The following is a 26304-nucleotide window of genomic DNA, read 5'->3' on the forward strand; positions in this document are numbered from 1 at the left end:
TTTTCTTTTTATTCTCTCTTTTGGTGACTTTTTTAACATTCTACTAATTCTAGTACCAAAAATTAAAAAAAAAGGTTAAGACTTCATAGAAATCTATTCAAACTTCACATTTTCAGCGAAACCTTTCCTTAAATATTTATACAATGTTTTTTTTTTAAATAAATTATAATATATACAAAAAGCCAGTCCTCGCTTTTGGTCACAGTTTGAGAACCACTGCTGCTCCTCATAAGTTATTCATTTGTTGCAAATTGCGTATCTCTGCCGACTTTCCTGATCAGCCATCGCGAGATCGTGGTCAGAGCGTGATCAAAGAACTCTATTTACAATTCCTATGATTTCCCGTCCTGCTGACGAGCTGGACAGGAAGAGACGCTTCAGGTGCGGGAGACTCAATCACACACCTCAATGTGACACGCTTTATCAGCCATCGCCTCGTCATCCGGTGCCAGGTGAGTGGATGAGGTGCCTGAGAGGCGGGAGGTATCATCCAGTGCAATCACAACTGGTTTGCTGGGCGGGAGACTTGTGCAGATGATGGGATCACAACCACTGAAGCGTCTTTTCTTCTCGGGCTTTTTGAGCAACTCCTCAATTGAGTAGGGGTTTCTCTTCTTCGCCACTCCCGAGCTTTGGCTCTTTGTGGTCTCCTCTTGATCCAGGGAGTCATCACTGGTATCTTGACTTTTGTTCTCTGACCCTTGAGTGTCCAAGTTCAAGGCAGCAGGAGAAATTGGGAGTCCGTTGAAATGAGCAGCATAGGGCAGGAATGCATGTGGGGGCAGTTGATCCCTACTGCCAGTGGCATAGAAGAGACTAGCAGTATTCCAGATCCAGTGCTTAGGGAAGGGGCTGATGGTATGACTTGCAAATGCATGAGCAGCTTCTTCTGGGGATGAGAGATTGGGTGGTGATGTCTGTGGACTGACTTCAGGTGAATGCTGGCTCATTTTTGGAGATATGGGCAGAGATTTGTGGGCTTCTGGCGGAGAGGGAGCCAATGCAGCTGGTCGAAGAGGAGCTCGAGGTTGAACAGGGGGAGGATGAAGGCTCAAGGGCTTAACCAAGGATGATCCAACTCCGTGGAAACGATATTGCGTGAGCGGCATTGGGGATGTCTGTTCACTTGAGGATCCTGGTGAGGTGGCTCCGTACATTGCAGAGGGATTATTCTTAGCCTGCAGATACCCATGGCTTTCCCTAATCATTTGTTCTGTGGAAAATTAAAAAAAAAATACCGTTTTAATAGTGATTGACTTACACTTCATAAAACTAAGTCCTTAAACATTTTTCTCAATTTTCAATCCCTTTTTTTAAATAATAATTTTTGCAACATTAAGAAGAATAATTTGCGTTAAAAATTATTCTCTTGAACGGCAGAACGTGTGAAAATCTCCCATTGCGGGGCACTTTCAAGATAAATGGGGCAATTTCTGAGAAAGATAAAATGCATTTATTTGAAACTTGCACTACAATTGATTAGAATCACTATTTTAAAGTCATCTAGGACTTTAAAATACAAAAATATAAACGGGCAAGAACTTTATAACAGAACTTTAATACTAATAACAATTAATCATGCAGAGGAAATAAAATATCGTGCCGTATTCCTCATTAAACGATTTTTTTTTTATAATTTTGTTAATACAAAAGAAATATCTTTTGTAGTGCTAAACTACTTCAGCACATTGACGGATCGCTTTAGAATAGGGTAAGGGCCTTGAAAGACCTGAGGATTAGAGCCAAGAGACAGTTTAGCATATTTATATTTGAAATAATGACTAAACTTCATTCTATAATTTTCCACTAAGTCGTCTCTCAGATTAAGTTGTAAGTGTGTCAATGGTGCTATCACACTAGGATTTTTGACTATTTAATTTTAATTTGAACTCAGCAAATTGAGCATTAAAATTGCGAGAACAACTTGAATTTTTTCATAGCCGGGACACATTTTTGCGAAAAATTTTTGTGATTTTGTTACATTAGTGAGTCTAGTGATGAGGAAGAAATTTTCCTACTTTATGTAGGATACATGTTCAATAAAAATGTGTCTCAGGGTAAAATGAAGAGATTATGGGCCAGAAAATTGATCCAAGAGAGATCTGCCCAGGGATTCAATGAAAAAATGTATGATGATATCGCAAATGGCGATTATTTTGAACACAACAATTTTCTGGCTACTGAAGAATTTGAGGAACTACTTCACATAGTTGGACCTCATTTGCAGAAAGAAACAATGAAAATGAGGTTGCCTATATCGCCTAAGTCCAATAAAATTGGAATAATTGAGCAATTTTAACATTTTAATTTGCTGAGTTGAAATTAATTTGAGCAACTACATTTATGCTATTTTAGCATATTTAAACATGTTTTGGTGGGCCAAGTATTAGTTTATATCAATAAGTAAGCGAAAATCTATTAATTCTAATGATTTTTAATGCAAAATAACGCATAGGAACAATTCATCTGAAAATTAAATTGAATTTACAAATTGAAAAAAATCTAGTGTGATAGCACGGTAAGGCATAGGATGGGGTAATTCGGAATCATGTCTATTTTGGAATCTTGATTTTCTCACTGTTTCGGGTGGTCAAAGAGAAAAGGAAAACCACGAATAAAATACAAGACTTTACATTCGCGAGTATACTTTTTCATTGGTTTTCCTTTCGCCATCTGAAACTGAAAGGAAATCCCAAAGTTCCAAATTAGACATGGTTCCAAATTACTCCACCTTGTCCTTTTTAGTATAACAATTTTTAATAAAAATGTTGAATTTTTATAATACTGCAAGAAATTTAGAATATCTTGATTAAAACATTCTGAAAAAATATTAGTAACAATTAAATTAATTATTTTTAAGCACTTAAAAATCACTGAAAGTTTATTTTTATTTTATTATTTTTTTTTGTTAATGAGCTTTTAGTAAATCTACTTCCTGTAATTTCGAACTTTCTTGAAAAAAACAGAACCAAAACGTTTTCAGTGATCCTTTTAAGTAAATTTTAATTAAAAAGTAAATTATTAAATACAGGAAACTTCTCCATGTGCTTGCATGGAACTGCCCCTCACGCACTCAAATTGCCCCGCACTTCTGAAATGAATTATTTTTATGAACATGGATTTCAGTTACCGCTTTATAAAAGTTTTATCCCATTTCTTTCAAAGAGACAAAGCAAATATGCAAAAATTAAACTACCCCACCCTCCCCTAATACGTTGATTAGAAATATCTTAGGTTTTTTAAACGTAGAATAATTATTTTCCCTTAATTTGCGCTGCTAAAAATGCGTACAGTGTTGTTTTTTCACACATGTATAAGACGAGAAAAAACTATAGATTTTAGAAATTCTTTCAAACAACAGACTTCTTGTTTTAAAGTTTTAAACCAATTTCGATTAGGGTAAGTGTGCCAAATTCCAGCCAGCTTGAAATTTCGGCCACCTTTTTTGTTCCTCGAATTTACATGAATTTTTAGTTTTTACATATTCCAGACCAGAGATTATACAATGCAAAAATGTAGCTTCGACAAACGAGATGACGTGAAAAAGGCATTGGAAGAATTCCTGAAGGGCAATGAGAATGAAGGTTGCCGAAATAGGGCACCAAAGCTATGTCAACATTTTTATTCATTTTAAAATGTATTAAGAATGATTTTAGAGTAAATAAAGACGATAAACTGTCTACAGGGATCTAGGCAACACTCCTTAAGTAGAAGGAATAAAAAAATCCATTTCTGTTAAAGATATTACATTTCAAATTTGAGACTTTGGCGTTTGCATGCAACTATGCCGAAATTTGGCACACTTACCCTATGTTTTTTTATAGACTTTTTGTATTTCTTTTCCCTCAAGTTTTCGTCTAAATATTTTTTTATGTAAGTATTTTTTTTATTGTTCTTGTTTCTTTCTTAAGTTGTTTTGATTATTTTATTCCAAAGATCTAGGGCAAAGTACTCTCCCTTTGAACGTTCATACCTTCGAATAATGTGAATTTTCTTGTATTTTTCCTAAGAGACTTACACATTTCTATTAAATAATATTAGTTAGCTTATTATCAATTGTTAATAATTTATGTGGTAGTCTCTTAGGAAAAATAAAAAGAAATTCACATTATTCGAAGGCATGAACGTTCAAAGGGAGAGAACTTTCCCCTACAGCTAAAGATTAATTTAAATTTGCAAAAAATCGAGAAACTTTAGGAACTTTTGTGATATAAAACATTCAATTAGGATAAATATTCTAATTCAAAACCATTTCCAGACGCTTTAATTTTGACAGAAAATTCAACGCATTAAGTTCATATTTTTTCTCAAGGGAATTACATAAACTTGCTCCTTGACTCTTCTAGAATGTTACTGTTTAGTGAAAATTCTTTATATATAATTTGAAAACTTCTTAAATACAAGAAAAATACGCGAACGTAAAATGCTTCTATTTGAAACCAATTAATCCAAATGGAGACAAGGAAAAGTTTCTAATTGGAGACAAACAGTGTAAGTGAAACCACGACGAAAGGCTTCTAAAACCTTGTTCAGTTACTCCTGAGTACAGGATTTGTTCTTATTCTTGGTCTTTTCTCCTTTCTCATCTAAAACAATAAGAAAATCTCTCCAAAAAAAAATCATATTTCCAGGGTTTCTTATTGAAGCATTTGCAGACACTTCAGAAAAATCCTTTTTGTTCACGAAATAAGTAATTATTTCATTTGAAAATTTCACGTACCGTTAACAATAAAGATTAGCACTTAATTTAACTGAAATTATCCAGAAATATGACATAAATGTTAAACAAAACGAATAAACAACAATCACCTCATTATGTTTTTCATTGGAAAACAAGGTCGATCAATGAAAAATTCAATGGTGATAAGGTACACTTTTAATTTTACTGAGAAATTAACAAATTAAAATTTGTGAATATTAATGGACTTTCGCTTTATTTAGAGCAAAATTAACTAAATAATGAAACTGAGGTATAGAAAATATATAAATATAATAATTTAGTACTATCATGAAAACAGTGACGTTTCCATTTGGAGTACCCAAATATTTCCATTTCAAGCAGGTTTTGAATTAGCTTAATTTACCCTAGTATATTATATTACAATAAAACAGATATAGAACGTTTATAGAAAGAATAACAATCTAATAATTGGCGGCAAAATTTACAGTATCTGGTCGTATCGTTTTTGATGGACATAGGGGAGACTGGGGCACTTGTAAACATTTTCAATAGATGCGAATTTGAGGTGATTTTCCAAGCACAGAGTGATTTTTTGGAAAATATTTCTTAAGCTCATGTTTTACCCTTGGATATAGGCAATTCATCGAGGGTAATGCGGATGCTAGAAAACAAGTGAGTTTTCCATAAAAATAAAATTTGTGTCACTGTGTATTTTTCTGTTTTAACAAAATACCTGGGGTAGAAGTAAACAGCTTCTGGGGAGGATGTAAACACGCTTTTTCCACCCTTGAACAACGAAAAATTTCCCAACATGAGATGCAGCTGTCAAACCAAAATGAAGAAGAAGACAAACTATTTTGCCATTCATTCTACACTCGCGACATCTATAATTACGGGAAAATTGCCTGTTTACATCTACCCCAAATGCTGTTTTCTGACCAATTCCCGTCAAATAACATCTGCAGATATCTTTAAGATTTCTGTAGAGAAAATCTACACCTCTACAGAATATCTGCAGATAATTCTGTAGATATTCTTACGAATTTTATTTGGGCTTGGGACAAAATTCGTCAGAATATTTCGGCAGATTTTCTGACGAATCTCTGACGAATTTCTGTAGATATTCTGCCGATTTTCTGTAGATTTTTTCTACATTCCAGACTTTCCAGACAAGATGTGTCAGAAGAAATGGAAAAATTTTTCACTGAAGTTTGCAAAATTCAATAGAGTTATTTTTTGTGATATCACGGTGTTTATATAAAATAAAGAATTCTGCGACGACGTGTTACAAGTAGAGAAAAGTGAAGTGAAAACTTTAAGCAGAGTATCGACCTAAATTTCGTGTTTTTGTATCATTCCATGGGCGATTTTTAAAAAATTAGTATTTTTGCTCGCATCTTTTTACTTATTTAAAATGTTTAATCGGTAATGCTTGTTAAGCAGAGCATACCATTTTCTTTATAACTCCTACAGTTTCTACATAAATCAACAATATTTTTGTGAAGTAATGGATACTATGCCGATTTTCTCGGCAGAAATTCTACCGAAAATCTGTAGATTTTCTGCAGAAATTCTGCCGAAAATCTACAGATTTTCTAGCAGAAATTCAGCAGAAAATCTACAGATTTTCTCTGAATACACTGGAATATACCGTTAAAATTCAAAAAACCTCAGAGTAAAATCGGCAGGTAGAATAATGATTTGACGGGTTATTAATTCTTTTAAAATAATGAGAATCTCAATTTCTCTAGTAAATGCATTAATATAATCTTAAAAGATGTAGGAAAGAACTGGTATTGCTACATTTCGATTATTTTACACAAATGACGAAAATAATCGAATTATCAACATTTTCAGGAAAAATGATTTTTATTTTTAAAGTATTAGGATTTTATTGACCAATTCATCTGTGGACATACATCCTCATGGTATCTATGAATGCTTATGGGTTTTATACTCTGGAGTCTTAAAATTAATGAAAAAAATCACAGTGTTTACAACTACCCCTGTTTACTACTGCCCCAGTTCTCCCTATTTTTATTTTTAAATTTTCTGTAAAAAACTGTCTCAATTTTCTTTCATATTCTTTTTTTAAATTGTAATACAGCAATTAATCTTGCCATTGAACAACTCTTTGAGTAAAAGGAAGAAAAACAATTAAGAATTACATCAATTAATTACACGCCATTTGATGTAAACATGGCTCCAGTTTTTTTTTAAAGTCTAATGGAAAATTTCAGTAATTTAAAGTTAGGGTTTTTGTAGAACCTAAAACCTTTGTTAAAATCTCCATAAAACCGTTCAAGCAATTAAGAAAATTTTGCTCTATGACCGGGAGATTTTTCACCATCTTCTCTCGTTTATTAGTTATATCATCTGCATAAAGTGTCTGAATGAATAGCTAACTTTAAGGAAATGATTTTTGCCTTGCAATATAACTTATATAGCATTTCTTGTTCTTGCAAAAACACCAAAATTACCATGGTTCATTGAGTGCGAACGAGAGGCAATAGCAGTGAGAATTGCAACGCGTATTAAATAATTAAAAATCACTTAAACGAACGAGGGCTGGCTAAAGATGTGCAATTTACTGAGTTAAATTAGAGGCAAAAATGAGCGAATTGTGCACAATCTCTTTGGCCCCCAAAAAATTCCCTATATTAGCATAATGAAATCCCACCTCCCTTCTCAGCTCTGATGATCTTCCTGGCTCCCGGGAGGAGGCGGAAAGAACCACGCTCGAGCGCCCAATTTTTGGCAAATGCACACGCAGCTCGTGCGTCTTTTGGGAAAAAGTACAAACACTTTTGCTGTAAGTTTGCTCTGTAATTTCTGGAGGCCGCTGTGGATTTTTTCACTCATCGATGAGCCTGGGTCATTTCCCAAAATGATCCACTGACTCTTCTGCCCCTTTGGCAGCAATCAATTACACCAAGTGCATCGAAATAGTGTTCTCTTTTGATGCAAAAGACTCACGCTGTTTACTCAAGCCTCCAGCATGACGAGTGCAATTAATTAAATCGTTTGCTCAAACTGTTGCATATTTGCACTCAATGAAGGCAATTTTTGGTAATGCGAATGTAAACGAAATTATGAAAATTGAACCTCATGATGCATTAAGTTATAAACGTAAATGCATTCAGTTATCGTAAAGGAGAGAACAAAATGAAGAAGAGATTTCTGAAAAATTTAGAAACATTAACAGATTTCGCGGACTTTCTAAGAAATCTACCTTTTTAAGGTGCATTTAAACCAGGGTATTTTATTTCGAAATAAAGGGGAAAGCTTTCAGGCTTTGCACATTCTCTGTCTCTGAACACATCATAATTTTCTCATATTCTTTATATTAATTTGATCTTTCAATCTATTTATTAACTAGCCCTAAGCCACAGATTTTCTGACAAAATAGGTCAAACTCATTAAAGGAATTTGGAAATATTGTGAAGTATTCGAAGTCAGAGTGTGTGTATGCCGTGTATGGGGATCTTCAAACCCTTCCCTTATCCCTTTGAGGCCTTTGAGCATTTCGCCCATTACGCTAGTTAATTTTAGTATAATTTTAGTTTTAGTTTAGCCAGTTAAAATTTCATATGATATACTAAAAAATTATTTAAGAAAAATATATAACAATTAGACAACTCTTCCTGTTATTCTAAGATAATAAAATACAAATTATAGACAGATATAATTACCTCAACAATTCAACAGTGATTTCACCAAATAGAAAAATTCTGGTTCCTTGCTTTACAAATAGTTCCAGAATTTGTTCTTTATATATTATACATAAAGCATTAAAGGAAATTTTTTAAGTAGTACTAGTGATAACAAACAGAAAAAATATAGTGAAAAAAAATTAAAAAGTAATCTAAGATGTGTTTTTGCGAAAAATCTTGCTGTAAAATGGATTTCATTTAATAGAGCTCTTTTCTCCCCAAATCCTTTTTCTATTTTAGCCAAGACTCATTTGGCGGATTTTTGACAGTTTATTGAAACATTTTATCTCAGAAATGAACCACAAAGGAAAATTTATTTATTTATGCCTCCGGCACACCTTTTGGATCGATAAAATTTCATGAAATCCAAATTCGCATCCCTTTCTTTCTCAAAAGATTTGTGTAAGTCTATCGCACTCTTTCGAACTCAAAATTAGACTGAACTAAATTTAATTTGGTGTGATGTTCGAAAGAAGAAGAAGAAGAAGCGTGCAAAGGAGTAAGATAAGCATATGATATACAGAAGACTCTCTCAAATTTGGGCATTTGGGATTAAAATGTCACCCGAATTAGAGAGAAATTCGGGCGACAAACTTTTTGAAATGTAACGATTTTTTATTCATCTGCATGCTCAAATTGAGTTTACATACTCATATTATTGGAAATTTAAGAATTTATTTGGAAAACTATATATATAGATAAACCATGGCAAATTTGAGCATTACTTGCTTCATTTGATAATCATTATCAAACTTGAAAAATATCAACAAACTTTTTTTAAAATTTAACTGCTGCCCGAATTAAAAAGTAGCCCGATCTTAAAAGAGCCGAATTAGCGAGAATCTACTGTACGTTTAAGTAAGAAAGGCAGGGGACTCTCGACATTTCATTTTTCCATACATTTTTGCATAGAGGCACTGAAGAATATTGGCAAGTTTTTTACTAAAGAGAATTGACTTATCAGTCTGATGTCGAAATCGTCAAGGAAATCGTGCATTAAAAGATATCTAAAAAATGCATACTTCATTATGTTCGCCGAAATAACACAAGAACTACGAAGAAAATTTGTTTAAGTCGCGGTGCAATATCTGCAAAATTTTTACAAGGAAAAGTGAAAAAATTGCTTCACTTTTTATTAGGCTTGTTGAGCCCCTGAAGAAAGGGATATGATCTTATGAAATTTTGCTGATCTAAAAAGGTGTACCGGAGCCGTTAGAACGTATTTCAAAATAGCCTAATCTTAAAAGAACGCTTATTCCACATTTTAAAGTGATTTTTTCGAAATGTACTCCATTGTTATGGACTAAATAAATGTAGGGGAAAGTACTCTCCCTGCGAATGTTCATGCCTTCGAATAATGTGATTTTCTTATATCTACTTTGCTAATCTCAGCATTTTAGTGCTGGAATTCAGGACCCTTATGATCAAATAGTGAGTCTCGGAAAATCTCCCCTAGTGGTTCGTTTCATAGATAAAATCTCCTTGCCATTTCTTATAATCTCCCAAGCGAATCTCGGCTAAAGTAGAAAATCTTACAAATTTTCTATTTTATTTTGAAATGTTGTGAAATTGTATTTAAGGAATGTATAATTCAAAGAAAACTTAAATTTGCAATCTATGTCGTATAAAGTCATATAATTTTATACTACGATTTGTCATTAGTTCGTCATTTCTTTTAAAAGTTATTGAATCTGTATTTTTTTAATTTTCACACTAAGAAGAAGAATTAATCAACAAAAATTTCTCTTAATCATCTCCTCAAAAATTGTCAAAACGTTGATAAGGGAAAGTACTCTGCCTTCGAATAATGTGATTCTTTTTAAATTTATTTTATTTATTTTTATATTAATAGTAATTATTATTATTTATTTATTGTAATTATCAATATAATAGATAATAAGCTAACTAATATTTAATAGAAATATAAGTCTCTAAGGAAGAATAAAAGAATATTTATATTATTCGAAGGCATGAACGTTCGAAGAGAGAGTACATTCCCCTATGAATACAAGTCAAAAAAAATTTAAAAAAAAAGTAAATAAATATTTAAGTAAAATAAGTCAGGTAAAGTTCAGTGAGAAATTTTAATTTCGAAAGGAACATTTCAAACAAAGTAAAATATCCTCGTTTAAATGAGCCTAGAACTTTAGAACTACTACATGGATTTTCCTATAGATTCTAATAAATACATTCCGTGATATTTATTTTTTGTGATGATTTGTTCTTTTTTTTTAATAATATCATATTTTCTTCACTTAAATTTCTAAAGATTCTGGAATAGAGTATTATCAATTCCGGTAAGCATCGGGGGATGGGGCAGCTAAGAAAAAATTTATTCTTCCCAAAGCTTTCGGCTCAGACTCCAAGTCTTCCTCAATGGTCAAATCTGTTCTCTTCCTGCTTTGTCATAGGTCTCCTTGGTTCACAGGGCATGGGATCTGGGGCACTACACTTGTCTTTTTTTTTAGCTATTTTCGCAATTTTCTTATTTATTTTTGTTCTGTATTTTCTTTCGGTTTCTTTGTGAGACTACTCTTTTCTTAGCTGCCCCATCCCCCGACGATTACCGGAATTGATAACGGACAATAACTCGAATGACTTGAATCAACCGTCGGAAAACACCAATAATTCTAGAATAAAGCTAATATCTCACCATTTGCTGCCATATCGTCTGTCCAGAGTCCTCCATTCCTCAAAATTCTATTGACTGAGCTTACTGAGGGAATGGTGTTAGGATCACAAATTCTCTGAGCCAGCAGTTGATCCCGAATCTCCCAGGCAAACATCCCTGGATTTTCTTGTTTGAAACGCAGAATTTTCTTCACAACCGTCGGTGTTGCAACTTGCTGGAAAAAACCAAAGGCAAATGCTAAATTTCCGAGCAATTTTCTACATTTCCACGGAGTGTTAACAAGGTTCTAAGTGAGGAAAAATTGCATAGGGAATTCCTTCTAGCAATTGCTGAGCTTTCAGGTTTTGTGATTTAATGGCGGGAAAATTGCTCGACACTCTGCAATTTAATGCAATTTGCATTTTACCATGATTGAAAAATAGAGAGAAAAAATTAAAATTAGGACAACGCACAAATGAACTTTGAGTTCTCGATGGAAATGTCATAGGGTTGAAGGAAAATCATTTGGGGGAGTGAAGGTGTGAGTACGGTGAGTTTCGTGATTCACTGCCATTTGTCCAGATTGTTCAGGTGGGAGAGAGAAACTCCTAATTAAAACGATTTGTCGCGTAATTGTGCTTTTATTGTTGAGCAAGAGAGTCCATCGCCATATAGCACAAAAAAAAACTAAGCTAGAAGGACACTTTTTTCCAACAGTAGTAAAATGTTAAGCGAGAAAATTTAGCCTATATAATCGCTAGCCTTCAATCTCTCGTGATTTTCCTGCTAAAATGCAATTAAAGAAAGAAATATCTCTTGCAACAATGTCAGAGAATAAATCCACAATAATCGCCTATTTTTGCGATTAATTAACTCTGAAAGTTGTGTGTAACACGATAAGGAGGAACTTCGAGAGCATCGAATTATTGCCACTCTTTGCTTGGTAATCACTTTTCCATCAAATTGATTGATTCGCTCGAATTTATGCACTCGATTTGTTTGTTTTCCTGCCAATAAACACCTGTACACCCCTGAAATTATTAGGTGATAATTGTGACGTGGCTACTGATAAAGTATCAATGGAAAAATCCTCAGCAGCTTTATGAGTTTTCCGGGTAATTTTGCTTATCCACCACATTTCGAGAGCGGTACGTTTCATTTTCACCCACTTTGTGAGGAAATCAATCACAATGTTGCATTTTTTATGAGAAATTTGGAACGTGTAATTACCTGATGATGAACTGATAAGTTTTATTAATGGAAAATGTAAGAAAAAAATGGAAAGTAGAGAGAGTATAAAGAATTCCAGCTAAAAGCAAAGGGTAACTCATATTGAGAAACCCTCGTCAATTGTCCGAGAAACGCTTCGCGAAGCCCGAGAAACCAAAAATTGCATCGCGAAACCCGAGAAACCAGAAACCCTTGTCAGAAAAAATGGGAATGCGTTACCCCTTGGCTAAAACCTTTTATACAGTTTAATATTTAAATCTAAAACGTTTTAATCCCTCAAAATAAACACCAAGAGGAAAAAGTTTTCAGCTATACATTTAACTAAATCTCTATTTGTTAAGGTAGGGGAGACCAGAGCAGATTATCCAGCAAAATATCAAATTTTTCCTTGTTTATAATTTGAGAAAAACTTTCTTAAGCTAGGGCAGAATCCCATTAACAGTAAAATGCTCACTGTATTTCGTTAATTTACGCATTTTCACACCAATTCTTACGCAAATTCTCGATTACCGTATTACCTTATCTTATACTCGGTGACACTAGGTCAAAATAATATGAGAAAATTGAAGAAATAAAGCAAAAATTCAATAAACGGTCAACAAAAAAACTTTAAGAGAAATTAATTTTTTTGCTCGCCGTTTATCGCATTTTCGTTTTATTTCTTCAATTTTCTTATACTATTTTCACTTAGCGCCATCGAGTATGAGATAAGGTAATACGGTAATCGAGAATTTGCGTAAGAATTGCAATGAAAATGCGTAAATTAACGAAATACGATGAGGCTACGACGAGCATTTTATTGTTAATGTGATTCTGCCCTTAAACTGAAAAATATTTCAATGGAAAGAAAGAAAGATAATTACTTTAATAAGCAGTTTGTTCAATATTGTTTTCAGGAAAAACTATAACACTCCTCTGTCTGAGTCTATTTCTGCCTTATTCTGCGCGGCCTCCCCTATTTTGGTGTTCGATAACCACAAAAATCTATCTAAATTTCAAACTAAACAAACTAAATTTCTGAATTAAATACTTTGTAAAGTATTTTTAACAAAAATGTACTATCTAAAGTTTTCCAAATATTTTGTTTCTATCATTATAAATTTAGAAAACATTTTGAAAATGTTTGCAACTATCGTAAAAATAATTTAATATTAACAAAGAAAAACATTTTTATATAAATTTAAATGAAAATCATCATCGAACAAAGAGTGTTTTATAACCAAATGAAAAAAACGAATCTATAAATACACATGTTAGTTGAACGGTTTAAATTTTTTATTATTAAAAACAAGAACATACTTTATTACAGTTTGCATCCAAAAAAAACATGTACTTCTTTTTTAATGAATACTAAATTATAATATGGCGAAATTTTATTTTTTTTGTACAAGCTTTAAATTATGATCTGTAGAAATACATTATAAAAGTTTGTCCAATTATATTAATTTCTTACGTTTTTTACAAATAATTTTTCAGTATAATATATTATTTTTTAAAACTTTTATAAGTTACAAACCCATAAAAATATTTTTGTTAATTTTTCGTACGATAGTTTTCCAATATTTTGAGTAGCAACTTTAAGTTCCAAGTCTCAAAACAGTCTTTAAACACTTAAACAGTCTAAACAGTAAAAGTCTTTAAACAGTCTTTAACATTTTTAAACACCCATCGTAATAAACTACACAAAAAAACTAAGTTGAAAATGAAAATAGGAAAGTTCCATATCTTGTTTCTATTTTTAAAACTGTTTTACAAGGTAGGGTGAAAGGCACGTCTATTGACACTTTAAGAACTCGTATCAGCACCTATTGACACCCTACTCTGTACCATTTGGGATATGAAATTTGAACATCTCTGTTTATAGTAAAAAGGTATATTACAGAAAAAACGTTATATTATTTATATTTTACTAAATACATTAAATAATTTTCAACATTTTGACAAAAGTGTCAATAGGGGTTCCCTGTCGAACATACGTTCCTCCGACCCTAATACAAATCTTTAAAAATACTAAAATATTGTTAATTAAATTCGTAATAAAATAGTTAAAAAAAACGTTATAAATCTTTAGTAGCTTAAAATGTAATGAGGAGAGTTCCACAGATAAAATAAAAGGCTTAACATTTAAAACTTTCCATATAAAAGTCATCTTTCTTGTAAAGTCACCTCTTTCGGAGACTAATTTATGCAGTCCATTTCGTAAGGTACAGCCCCCTTTTTGGAATAAATATTCCATTTATATAAAATATTTGAATAATTTTCACTTTACGCATGCTACCCAGGAATAAATATTCAATTACACCATACAAAGTTTCACTTAATGTGAGCTTAAACACTATACTTCCCTTTTATCACCTCTAATGACCCAAATTTGCATTAAAGATGAATTTTTCTTGTTCAAAATCACCCTTTTGTACCTCTGCGGCAATTTTGCCAATACTTTTAGCGTCACACAAAATTCACCAAAGACTTGCCTTGCTATCGGGCCGAGAAGACTTCTTTGCGTGTGTTCCTTGAGTTAAAAAAAGAGCTCTTGCATGTCGTGAAGCGTCTCCATTGCGCTCGATGATTTAATAAGATTTTTAAAAGCAATTTTCCAGCAATGAAACGGTTGTAAAAAATCAATGACACCGAGTATACCTCACAATGGCTCCAATAAAATTGGCCCCTCATTTGCACACGCACTTAAAATTTGCATAAATATTTTAACACGTTCCGCACTCTGTCATTATGAATTAGCTGAAGTATATAACAGTCAGTGGGATTCTTTTAGCATTGCGCATTCGAACGAGCTCATCTTTGGCATGATCACCTCTTGAGGTCATATGCATGTTGTTTTATGGCACTGCGAAATTCTCGCCTGTATTATACGACTTTATTGTGGTACCCCAATCAATTGCCCTCTTCATGAAACAATACCTAAAGTGACTGGAGTGGTCTGTACTAAAGACATCTCTCATGCGGAAATGATGAGACTTTTAACAACTCCATAAATTCACTTCGCTTTGCCCCATACTCCAAAAATTGGGTTGTTGGTTGTTTGATGCATGTTAGGATGAACTACAAGAAGTTCCCATCGATTGTCCCATACCCCCGTGGTAGTGCTTTAGTGCCCACAGTGGACACGACATTAATTCGTTTATCAGACCCAGGCACTTTGTACACGAGACAGAAAGACAAACATGTAAGAGGGTCGTGTTAAACATAACTTCCCTGACACTCAACCTTAATCTACAAGAACGATCAACTCCACGTCGCAATCAATCGAGTTCCTCGTACATCTTTTTTCCACACTTAAACCATTACCGATCGATATGTAAAATAGTGAAAATAGAACCGGACAAGCAATAACCTTCTACAAGATTAGAACTTATTGTTTTGGATCTTTTAGTCTGTTTTTCTTGAAACTTTCATCTCTATAAGGCACACTACACAATAATGGCCTCTACACTCTATAAGAAGATTTCGTCAATATTTGGAGTATTGAAGCAAATTCCTTGCATTATGGCCTCTACACACTAGAGAAATTTATGTCCATATTGAAGGGGTTTTCCTGCACAAGCGTAGGGAATTTGCTTCAATATGGACATAAATTTCTCTAGTGTGCAGAAGCCATTACTGCACTGAGAAAAAAACGGGGGTGCGATTAACTTTTTTCCTCATAAATTTAACATTTTTAAATGTCCCAATGGCTGAATTTTTAAGATGTCTACATGAAATTTTCAGAAAATTTAATTTAGAAATGTTGTAGTTTATGCTTAAGAACTTAAATAAAAATAAAAATTTATTATGTTAAAAAAATATTAAAGAAAATATAGTGTTTTCCATTGTTTTTGACCCACGTAACCCCTCAAATTAATTTACTTTACTTTTATTTCCTATTTATTATTATTTATAAGTTCACCCTAAATAAATCAATACTTGAAATCAAAAGGATTTTTAGCACGATGAGAAACATATAGAAAATTTAGGATTCCTGATGATTGGACCTGAAAATTGAGGTCCCTGATATAAATTCAAACATTTTGTAATTTAAAGTTCATGATATTTACCACATGAGACCATTTATGATAAGTCGGCTACAGCAGCATCTCAAGCTGAACATTTGAAGCGAAATATGTATATAAAATTGAATTGATTTCAAATCTTTCAGTAGTCGAGACTTATATCAATATTTTTTAACGACTTTTTGTCAGCTTTCCCAAAAAAAAACAAAACAAAATCAATTAATTTGGATTAAACATCGATAAAAGACAAAAATCGACGAAATACGTTAAAAGAATTGTGCTAAATACAATTTTTAAAATTTTCAAAATTGGTTTTTAAAAATACTTTGGGGGCCTTTTTGATCGACTTTTCTCAAAGACGCTACAATGTTGTCTTGGAAGAGGTTTTTGGGGTCATAAAGAACACTTTCCATTCTATTCTTGATAAATTTCTCGGTATTTTCTTCGAGGAAAATTTTTTTTTGTGGTTTAGCAAGCTTTCTGTTTATGAAATCCGCCGAAAGATTGAATTTAAATTAAATTTTTAATTTTAAACACATCGACAAGACTATTTGTTTTCTTTATCGGAATTTTCACCCAAGAAAAGCCCACATTGAAAATATTTTAGAATATTTTGGAAGTGTTTTCATCTTTGCAAATAATATGAATATTAAAAACCTAAAAAACGGTTCAGAAATAGATTTAATCTATACCGAATCTACCTATTGGAGTTTCAACAGTGTCAAAAAAAAGAAAAACTATAGCTGTTTTTAATCGCATTTAATTAAAACAAAAAAGGAAAATTAATATTTGCTTTTAAAAAAATATTTGAAGACGGTTTATGGGCTACTGAACTACTTAAAATAATTAAAATCGGATTAAATTAATATTATTTTTATGTCGATATAATCTATTAGCATTTATGGTCTAAGACAAGGTCTTAGACAATATAAAGTTTTGGAACATTATTCTCAAAAAATTAAAATGCAATTTTCTACCAAAAAAAAGCTATTCAGATCGGTGAGAACGGTTTTGTATCCCTTTGTTTGAATCCGTCAAAATCTCCGCTAAAATGGAATAAAAAAGTTTCCTCGAAAAAGAGTTCCTAGGTGGATTTCGTCTTTGCTACAGGTCATATTATGGATTTTGTTTTTTAAATGAGCTCAAATTAGTAAAAATTGAACTTGTTTTTAAAAATTTCGAGAAAGCTCTTTTTAGCGTTAGAAAAACGATTTCTTTTAGGGGTAATCCTCCAATTTGGCCCCTCCTGTTACTAAAATCTTGGCTACACCATTGGCACTAAAATAGAGCCTCTTATTAATCCTGAATGATGGGAACGTCAGTTTTTGTATATAGAATTTTGTATTCACAATTTTGTTTTTGGTACACCGGGGTCCTTCTTAACCATTTGCTGACTGGATTTTTCACTCCGTATCCGTCACTGAATTTAGCAATATTTGATGTCAACTATTGTCTGAAATCTAAAGTCAATAGACTTTATTTTCAACAAATTCACACAAGATGTTATTTCTGTGAGGGTCTCAAAAGGTCTTCAAGAAAAATTAACAAATATTAATACGTGCCTTTGATAATAAAATAGATTATTTTTAATCAGTCTCTAAAATCACTCCTTCCTGGTTCGTTAAAGGCTATAGGGGAAAGTGCCCATGCTTGATACCATTGGAAGCTTCGTAATGACTAAATTTTTCCTATGTTTCTCAATAAACGTGACTCCGCAATATATTCTAAAAACTGGCCACTTTCCTGTACTTTTAAAAAATGGTTGCGATGAGTCACATATATATTACTGAAACATAGAAAATTTAGTCATTACGAAGCTTCAAATGGTATCAAGCATGGGCACTTTCCCCTAGTGAAGAATAATAATGAAATTATTGAAAAATAACTAAGGTAATACCAAATTAGATATCTTTTTTTTCTATTTAAACTTTTTAATTCTTCAGAGTTCTTCAATTTTTTTTCTAATTTAGCCTAGTACGGTAACATATTCATCCATACAATTTTGTGGAATTTCTGCAAAGCTCCCAGTGAAAATGTTTCGTGTCATGCACAATAAACTTGTGCTTTTCCCAACCCCTATAAGAAAGTTCTAAAACCACAGAACACACACGACAGAGGATAAAGTGGAGGATTCTGTGGTATTTGTTTTGCACTTAAACATGTGAAATATTCGTAAAATGTCGAGCAGGAATTCCCTTTGGTTTTCCTGAACGGAAAAAAAGCAAAAATCCCTCTCATGGTACAAATTGTCCGCGACACGAAGGCTCAATTAAGCGTTGAATCGGTTCCTTTATCCCGCTCTGCTTTATTGAATACGGATTGATCAGCTATATATGGGCGGTTTGTGCGTTCATCCAGGTATAAAGAGCCCACGCAACAACAAGGTGAAAATTAGACAAAATTTACGGGGTTTAGATCGTAGCGATAGCATTTTGTGTGTACAATTCTCGTGTTCGGTTATTAAATAGGGTAAATAGACGAAATGAATTTGGGCAATAAATTTTTCTTCCTCTCAGGAAGTTCACCCTCTTTTGGCTAGGAAGTGGATGGAGGGAGGTTAGAAGTTTCATGGAAAACACACCGAAAATAAATAAAGATGGTTTTATTGAGAGTCATTTTCTTACCTTTGTTTTACTACCCCCAATTGATCCAGGTCTAATTGAACCAGTTTCATAGAATCGCGTTAGGATCTTTGAGACGCATCCTGAAATATGGCAAGATGAGGATATAAATTTAGTGAGGATTTCAATGCCAGCGGTAAATTGACTAATGATATAGGCGCTATAGGGGAATATTGTGGGAGTTAGCGTAAAAATTGAGGTTTCCTCACCGTGTGAGACAAGCAATTGGCGGGATATATCACAGGGACGCACTCCCATCAGAGCTAGCTCCACAATCCGCCTCCTGATGCAATCCGGAAGTGGTCGTCCATTCACAAATACACCGCCCAGCTGATTTACACCTGCTTGTCCTGCAAAGACAATGAGAAAATGCGGTGGATGAATCCACACCTGAGCATTACCCAATCATCCCAATTGCCTCTCAAATTTGATCTCATATCGCTTGATGATTTAATTGATTCATGTCATAAAAGATCCCTTCAAGGAATCTAAATTGATTGGACATGAAGTTAGACATTCAATTAAATGATGAAGCAATGTTCCTCAGCCCCAGACCAACATAGAAAATTTCGTATGCAGAATTAGTCATTAGGATCAGTTGCAACATGGGCCAAATTGATGAAAATTGGATGGTAATCGATTGTGCTTCCTTAGGCTTGTCTCTTATTCTTCTCTTTTTGTGGCGAAATCAAATTGATTCTTGTCTTCTTCGGGGGCTTCCGTCGGCGGATTTTTTGCCCTTGCCCATCTCTTTCCAAATCTCTCTTTGAAGATGATTGCAAAGCATGTAACCAAGTAAATATTTTGCTCAGAAAACAGTCCAAGACACGCGCCTGGTACTGAGAATTCTCCTGGGGAGGCCTTCTCTTGTAAGAATGGATGAGTTTTTGCCTCCTCCCAGCAATTGATTGAGTGTGTCTCATTTAGGGCAATGAGCGCAAATTTGCCTTGATCGGCTGATTTGATTAAACAGTGTGCTATTTACTCCACTAACTGAGGTCTGTGGGTAATAAATGACTTTCGGAAGTTGGTCCTGCACCCAGGCGGTACCTTTGAACACCGCGAAACATCTCAATTTAACCATCTAATCGTACTTTTGCATGAGTTGCAAGTGCACTGGACGACGCTTTTAGGCTAATTTTCTTCTAAATCGCCATCAAGTGATTAATTCTTGCCCCCTGTGGCCCCAGAGACTCCAACAACGAAGGGGCAAATCGCTGATGATTGATGATGTCTTCGCGATTGGAGGTTGATTGAGATGTTGAAGTGACTTAATTGGGGCTTAACTTGGTGACTTAATTATAGGGTCGGGTTAAATTGTATTTCTTAACTTTTCTAATGATTTTGTAAATTACGCGAAGTGAAGTAGCAGGGAATTAAGATCTCTATGTTGCATTCATTAATTTTGAAGGGGAAAGACTATGTTGCAAACTAAAATATACAATATTTAAAGCTGCACAAAATCGGTTAGGGGAAGTCTTTCAGACTTTGCACACATTCTGTCTTTGAACACTTTCTATTTTTCCCACATTACTTTCATCAATCTGACCAATAATGATAACATATTTTAATAACCAGACTTAAGTCCAAACATTTCCTGAAAAAAATAAATCAGATTCATTAAAGGAATATGGAAGAAATTTAAAGTGTTCGAAGCCAGAGTATGTGTGAAACATGAAATCTTTCTCCTATAGTATTTTAATAAATTTCTCCAACAAAAATCTAATTTGGGAAATAATAAAAACGAAAGTACTAATTTTTTAATGAAATATTTTGGTAAAGAGAGATTTAAAAAACTCTTGGAAACTGAAAGCGGAACTTCGCCGAATTTTAGATTTTTAATTCTACTAATATAATTTTTTTTTGGATGATTATTTTGATAAATTGGTAAATACAGTATCATATCGAATTCGTGTATGATTCTAAAGCTAAAGACCTTAGTATTTCACCATTCTTTTTCAAGTGGATTAATAATAAATTTGAATCCAAATAATTTAGTATTACTAAATTTGTAATCGAAACCGGAAAAATGTCTTTTTCAAAATAAGTACAAATTAGTATTTTATAATTAATATTCAATATCAACAGTATTATTATTATTATAACATTATTATTACTATTACTATCGACAATTTCGACCACTCAGAATATAAGTCGAACAACTCGATTTTTTTACAAAAATCGTTTTATTCGCTTTTTGGATACTTCTTTATACGCCCTACGTTCCCTGTGAACCCTATGAATATTAAAAGCCAGTTAAATTTTTTTAAATAAATCCACTTTTGTACAAATTAATTTATCTTTTTGCATAGTTTTATGTAGAGATATTACTCAAATAATGAAAAAAATGTATTAATATTAAAACTAATCAAGGACAGCACCATAAAGCGTTATAAATTCTTAAATGGGTCATCAGGTTTTATAATGCCTTTTTCGTTTTAAGCGTTTTAAGAATGTAATAAAGTGAACATGCAAGATTTCTGGCAAATTGTCGACTAATAATAGTAGTATAATGAGATATAGTTTATCTATCAGATATAGAAAAATCACTGAAATTGCTTTTTGTTTAAAAACTGAAGAACTTTTAGTAACTGATATGTAGGGGAAAGTCGTCTGCCTTTAAATGCAGCAGTCTTCAAATGTTGCGATTTTTTCGTTGTTCTAAAAAGCATAAATTATATTCTATTAACTATTAGGTAGCTATCCATCATCCTCACAAATCATCAAAAAATGGAGAGCCTAGCTCCTATTTCCTAGATGCTAGATCAAAAAAAGTGAAAATGAGCTCTAAACTGTAATTTTGATGTTCCACAAATCATGTGATTTTTCATAGTAAAAATCATTTTACAAATAAATCTTCCATTGTGACTCATAGAAGGTTAATCAGGCTTAATATTTCTGTTAATAGATTTTGGTTCAGATGACACAATTTTTGTGGGTGGCAAAAATTTGCAAATATCACCCTGCAGCAGCCTTTAAATGCTAATGTCGTGTGCCTTTAAATCCTATCTTTCCATACATCAAAACATGTGAAATCGAACTCCTACTTTTCTCTGACGAACGTCATACAAATACTTATAACCTGCTATCTTGCTCCGGCCGGGATGTTTCAAGTTGACAATTTTCAACTTCAATGGCTTTTTCTTCCAAATTTTCAAGTGCAAAACAGTGCTTCAGAAAAATGTGAAGAAAAGTTATTGTGTAATGTCTTTTGACTGCAGTGATGATTTTAGTGAGTGCGTTAGGCTTCAACCTAATCATTTATAGCCCATTTAGTTTTATTGATTCAATATTCTCAGTGAAAAAAAAACATTTAAAGGTAGCTGCCTCGCGTTTGAAGACAGACTATGCCAGCTGCCTTCGTACAAATCGACATCACTTTTTTAATTTCCTCAGAAGGAAAAACTGAGGACTTGCAAGTGCTAAATGAGGTAATCATATACGCCGAATGAACAAAAGAATTTTTTGGTGTAGTAGAAAATAAAATTCATTTTGTGGATTTTTCAGAAAAAAATCTTAAATTTGGAACTCCATTTTTCGTTTGAAGGCAGACGACTTTCCCCTACCTCTAGTCCTAAGACTGCCTTAAGTTTGTACTTTTCGGCCACGATTTCTAGCCATTCTAATATTAAATTTAGGTTTATATTAAGGCTAGCGATCTTACATTAAAAATTTTAGTTAATGCCTTGCATATTTTCATCTAAAAAAAGTTCTTGATATAATGTGTTTCCTAGGGGAGCTAATGTATGATTTAATAAGCTTTTTTGACTTTAATGTATTCTGAATAATGGCAGCTTGACGGTCTAGCCTCACTATTTTCACAATTAAGAAGTACTTGGTATTAATGAATAAAATATCTCTTTTCAATAATACTTTTAATTAGCCCACAAATCTACCATTTTTTTAAAGCAAAATTTTTTTTGTTAAAGACTACCTTTAATTAATAATACATAGTTGATTAATATACATACATATACTACAAATTTATTTTTTACTATTTGGAAACTTCAAATCGACTTGTCAGAATATAACAACTCGATTTTTTACAAAAATCGTTTTATTCGTTTTTTGGATACTTCTTCATACCCTATACCTTCCCTGTGAATATTATACTTGAAAGATAATTATTTTCAAAGTTATAGAGATTTTAAATCTCAAAAATCCTATACTCTGTATGTAAAATCTCAGCTTCATATCACAATCTTGTAAAATTTATCTACTGCGAGGTATTCGTTTCTTATTCTGAGCAGTCGAAATACTTTTCCAGTGAGAATACGGATTTTGACCAGATCTTTTCCTCCAACTATTGATCGCCTATTATTTAGAACTATCTTGGCCGTATTGGACCGAAAGGTTTTAGGCCTATTGTGCCTACTTGTGACCATAACATATTTTTGCAGTTTTATAATTTAATACAAGTTAGATTTCTAAATCAAATTGGAAAATAAGGCTAAGTAATACATCCACTTTTTAAGATTTAAAAAAAATCTTAAAGGAAATATAAAAACAATTTATAGTGTTTTCTTTTGAAATATACAATGACATAAAGGGTGAAATCTTCACAAAACATAGTCAAATAGGATGTTTTATGCCTATTTTTCAAACAGAAACACCACCTGGATAATAAACTCTTGATGACTTTAGTCAAAGTTGCTTATCATTTTCAAGTGAGTGTTAATTTCTAGCCTGTAGAGATAGCACAGTATGACCATTTTAAAAGCTCTTTAATTTGGTGGAACAAGAAAAACGCCTCAAAGCCAATTTATTGATTTTACGAACTTTAGAAAATTCTAATAATGAACGTTTATTGGTGTCGAATAGATATCATATTAATTGGATTTAATGATTTTCTTATAGTATCACAGTAAAAAGGTCGTTTTATTAATCTGGGGACTTAAGGCATGGCATGACCATTCATGCAATTAAATCTTCAGACATCTCAAGATTATATTGGAGATTGAAGGGATTATTCGAAGGCACAGAATATTTGACAAATTGGTAGCCCCTCTTGCAGAGGGTCTGTTGGAATGTGAGGAGGATCAAAAGTTAGTGCAGCATTGAGTCACGTAGTACAAGAAGTGGGATAATGTGTTTTCCATCATCCTCTATCGCGCCAATTGAGCCGGAATTTCAGTAGCCAAATGTGGAAGTTGTTATTAGAGATTCTTCTTCTTATGCGCGATCCCATAATTATTAATAATTGACACGCTGTGATTTTTACAGCGATCTCAAAACGCAATGGGATCGATCTTGGAATGAGAGATGAAATGTGGCAGCATCTTGGATTGGAACTAATTGAATTTTTCAGCAATAACACGGCACCGGAGACAATAAAATGTAATATATGGTGATGGTTGAAGAAACATATTGGAAATGCCAATAACGTGAAGGATGGCATAGTTGAAAGAAACTCGTTTAAGGAGGATATAGTTTTTTTTTCTAATTTTGAATGGGTCGATGTCAATTAAATGGTCTAAACAAACCATTTTATTATCTGATGATCGTGAATTTTTGGACAAATATTGGGTGGAAATGGTGATGATAGAATTGAGGAAACACTTTGCGATCGTGCTTTATGATTTCACATGTTATGTCCATCTCATATGGCACATCATAATAAAATTCTCAGCCAGCAGAGAAATGCTCACAGAGACTGTTAAAATCCTCCCACGCTATAAGGTCCTTATGGCCGCAAGAACTGGCAAAACATGCCTTTGAAAATTGAAAAGAGAAACTCTGTCAATCAATGCCTGATTTATGATTATTGGGGGCACGAGCCCAGCACATGATTTGACGACAGTTAAATTACACTCTTTACCCACCGCATTACCATACGTCCATCGAGGTGTTTTTTGGGTGGTGCCCCAACATGATCGATGCACCGAGAGAGGTGGAATTGTCGGTTGGTATCGGCATTTTGGGGCCTCCAATTTGACGATGGCAAGGGGGTACTTGAGAATACAAAATTACACTGGGTGCGCTTGTGCAAGACAATTCTGCACGTCTTATTCGCTTATGTAAACAGGCGCACGTGACTTCAGCGCCTGTCCCCTCCTGTAAAATGACTAATTGTACCCCATTTGCCACAAAGTGCGCACTCAAGTGAGGACAATTATCGGTACAAGACACTGCGTCGACCTCGTCCAATTGACGGTCGCGTTGCATACTTAAGTCATTCGCGCATTGGACGTTAGGAAGAAGTCGGAGCCACACATAGTTACCCAATGATTACCCCCGGAACAATGTGAAACCCAGCGCAATTTAAATAAGAAAATTAAATCTATCTTCAACGGTTATTTGCAATAACTCTCGCAATTTTTAGAAATTTAGATGATTGCAGGGACTGAAGGGAAGGCTTTCAGGGCTCTCAGGCTTCGCACATATTCTGGCTTCGAACATTTTTTATTTTTCCCATATTCCTTTAATGCATCTAACCTTATTTTTACAGGAAATATGTGACTAAAGACTAGCCATTAAAATATATTACTATTAGGTCGTATTTTATGATAAGTAGTATGATGATCTGACTATATCAGACACGTGCAAGAACCGTTGAAACCGAATAAATGTCAAAAGAAACATGTAAGTCAATGGTCAAAACGCTACCAGAACAAACTTATTTTGACGTTTATTCGGTTTCAACGGTTCTTGCACACCTCTCGACTAGATCATCATATCAGTAGATGATCTGACTAGTAGGTTCTTAAGAGATAGGAGATAGTACGGTACCTTCGGATAAGTCCAGCTTCGTACGAGTGTAGGAGTAAAGGGAAGCGAATTATGAGCAGGACCAAAACTTCTGCGGAACACACCCGATCCCTCCAATGATCGTTACCACTCTGACCAGCCAACGGCCGCGGCGATTCCATTGGATTTCCAGCAACCTTTTCTGCCATGCCCGCTGATTTTACCGCTAAAAATCCGCGTGGAATTCCCTGGATTTTACTGCTCAAAATCCGCGTAAGCTTCCGAGATGGAATTTGACGCTAAATTTCTTCCTAGCATTCCATGGACGTTTGCGGAACTCCGTATAGGACCGTCTAATAAGAAATGTCCGCGAGTTTCCATGGACTTCTCTCTAACGAATATTTCCACGGCTTTTCCTATGGATTATTAGCGTATAATCGGCAGTCAGCCCTTTAAAAATTCGGAAAAATCCTCTATATTTCCACGAAATTATCCGTGGAAATTTCCATGTAACGGCCTTAGACGCTTCCGTGGTTTAATATTACGGAATTCCACGACTTTTCCAGTGGATTTTTTAAATATATTTTTCTTCAAAATATTTCTAAAAATTGATTAAAAATTTCGTGGGACTTACATAGAGAATTTCCACACAAAAAAAAACATCCACAAATAAATGGACGATCAGTGCCAATTGGCAGCTTAGAACTTGGAGAGTATTCATCTATCAGACGAACACTCAATTGTTCTACTTTTG

The 26304-nt window shown here is 33.5% G+C and overlaps 1 protein-coding gene across 1 annotated transcript; it reads right to left on the reverse strand.

Annotated features, from left to right (window-relative positions):
- On the reverse strand, nucleotides 1-25759 carry LOC129801029 (paired box pox-neuro protein). The gene is made up of 5 exons (XM_055845786.1): nucleotides 25676-25759; nucleotides 19073-19253; nucleotides 18867-18946; nucleotides 11048-11240; nucleotides 1-1213 (listed from the first exon to the last, which is right to left on the reverse strand). Exons 1-5 carry the CDS (start codon nucleotides 25757-25759, stop codon nucleotides 393-395), a joined length of 1359 nt encoding a protein of 452 aa, XP_055701761.1. The 3' UTR covers nucleotides 1-392.
- Between the last annotated feature and the right edge of the window lie 545 nt (nucleotides 25760-26304).

The sequence above is a fragment of the Phlebotomus papatasi genome, chromosome 2 (assembly GCF_024763615.1).
Source record: "Phlebotomus papatasi isolate M1 chromosome 2, Ppap_2.1, whole genome shotgun sequence".
Classification (NCBI taxonomy): Eukaryota; Metazoa; Arthropoda; class Insecta; order Diptera; family Psychodidae; genus Phlebotomus; species Phlebotomus papatasi.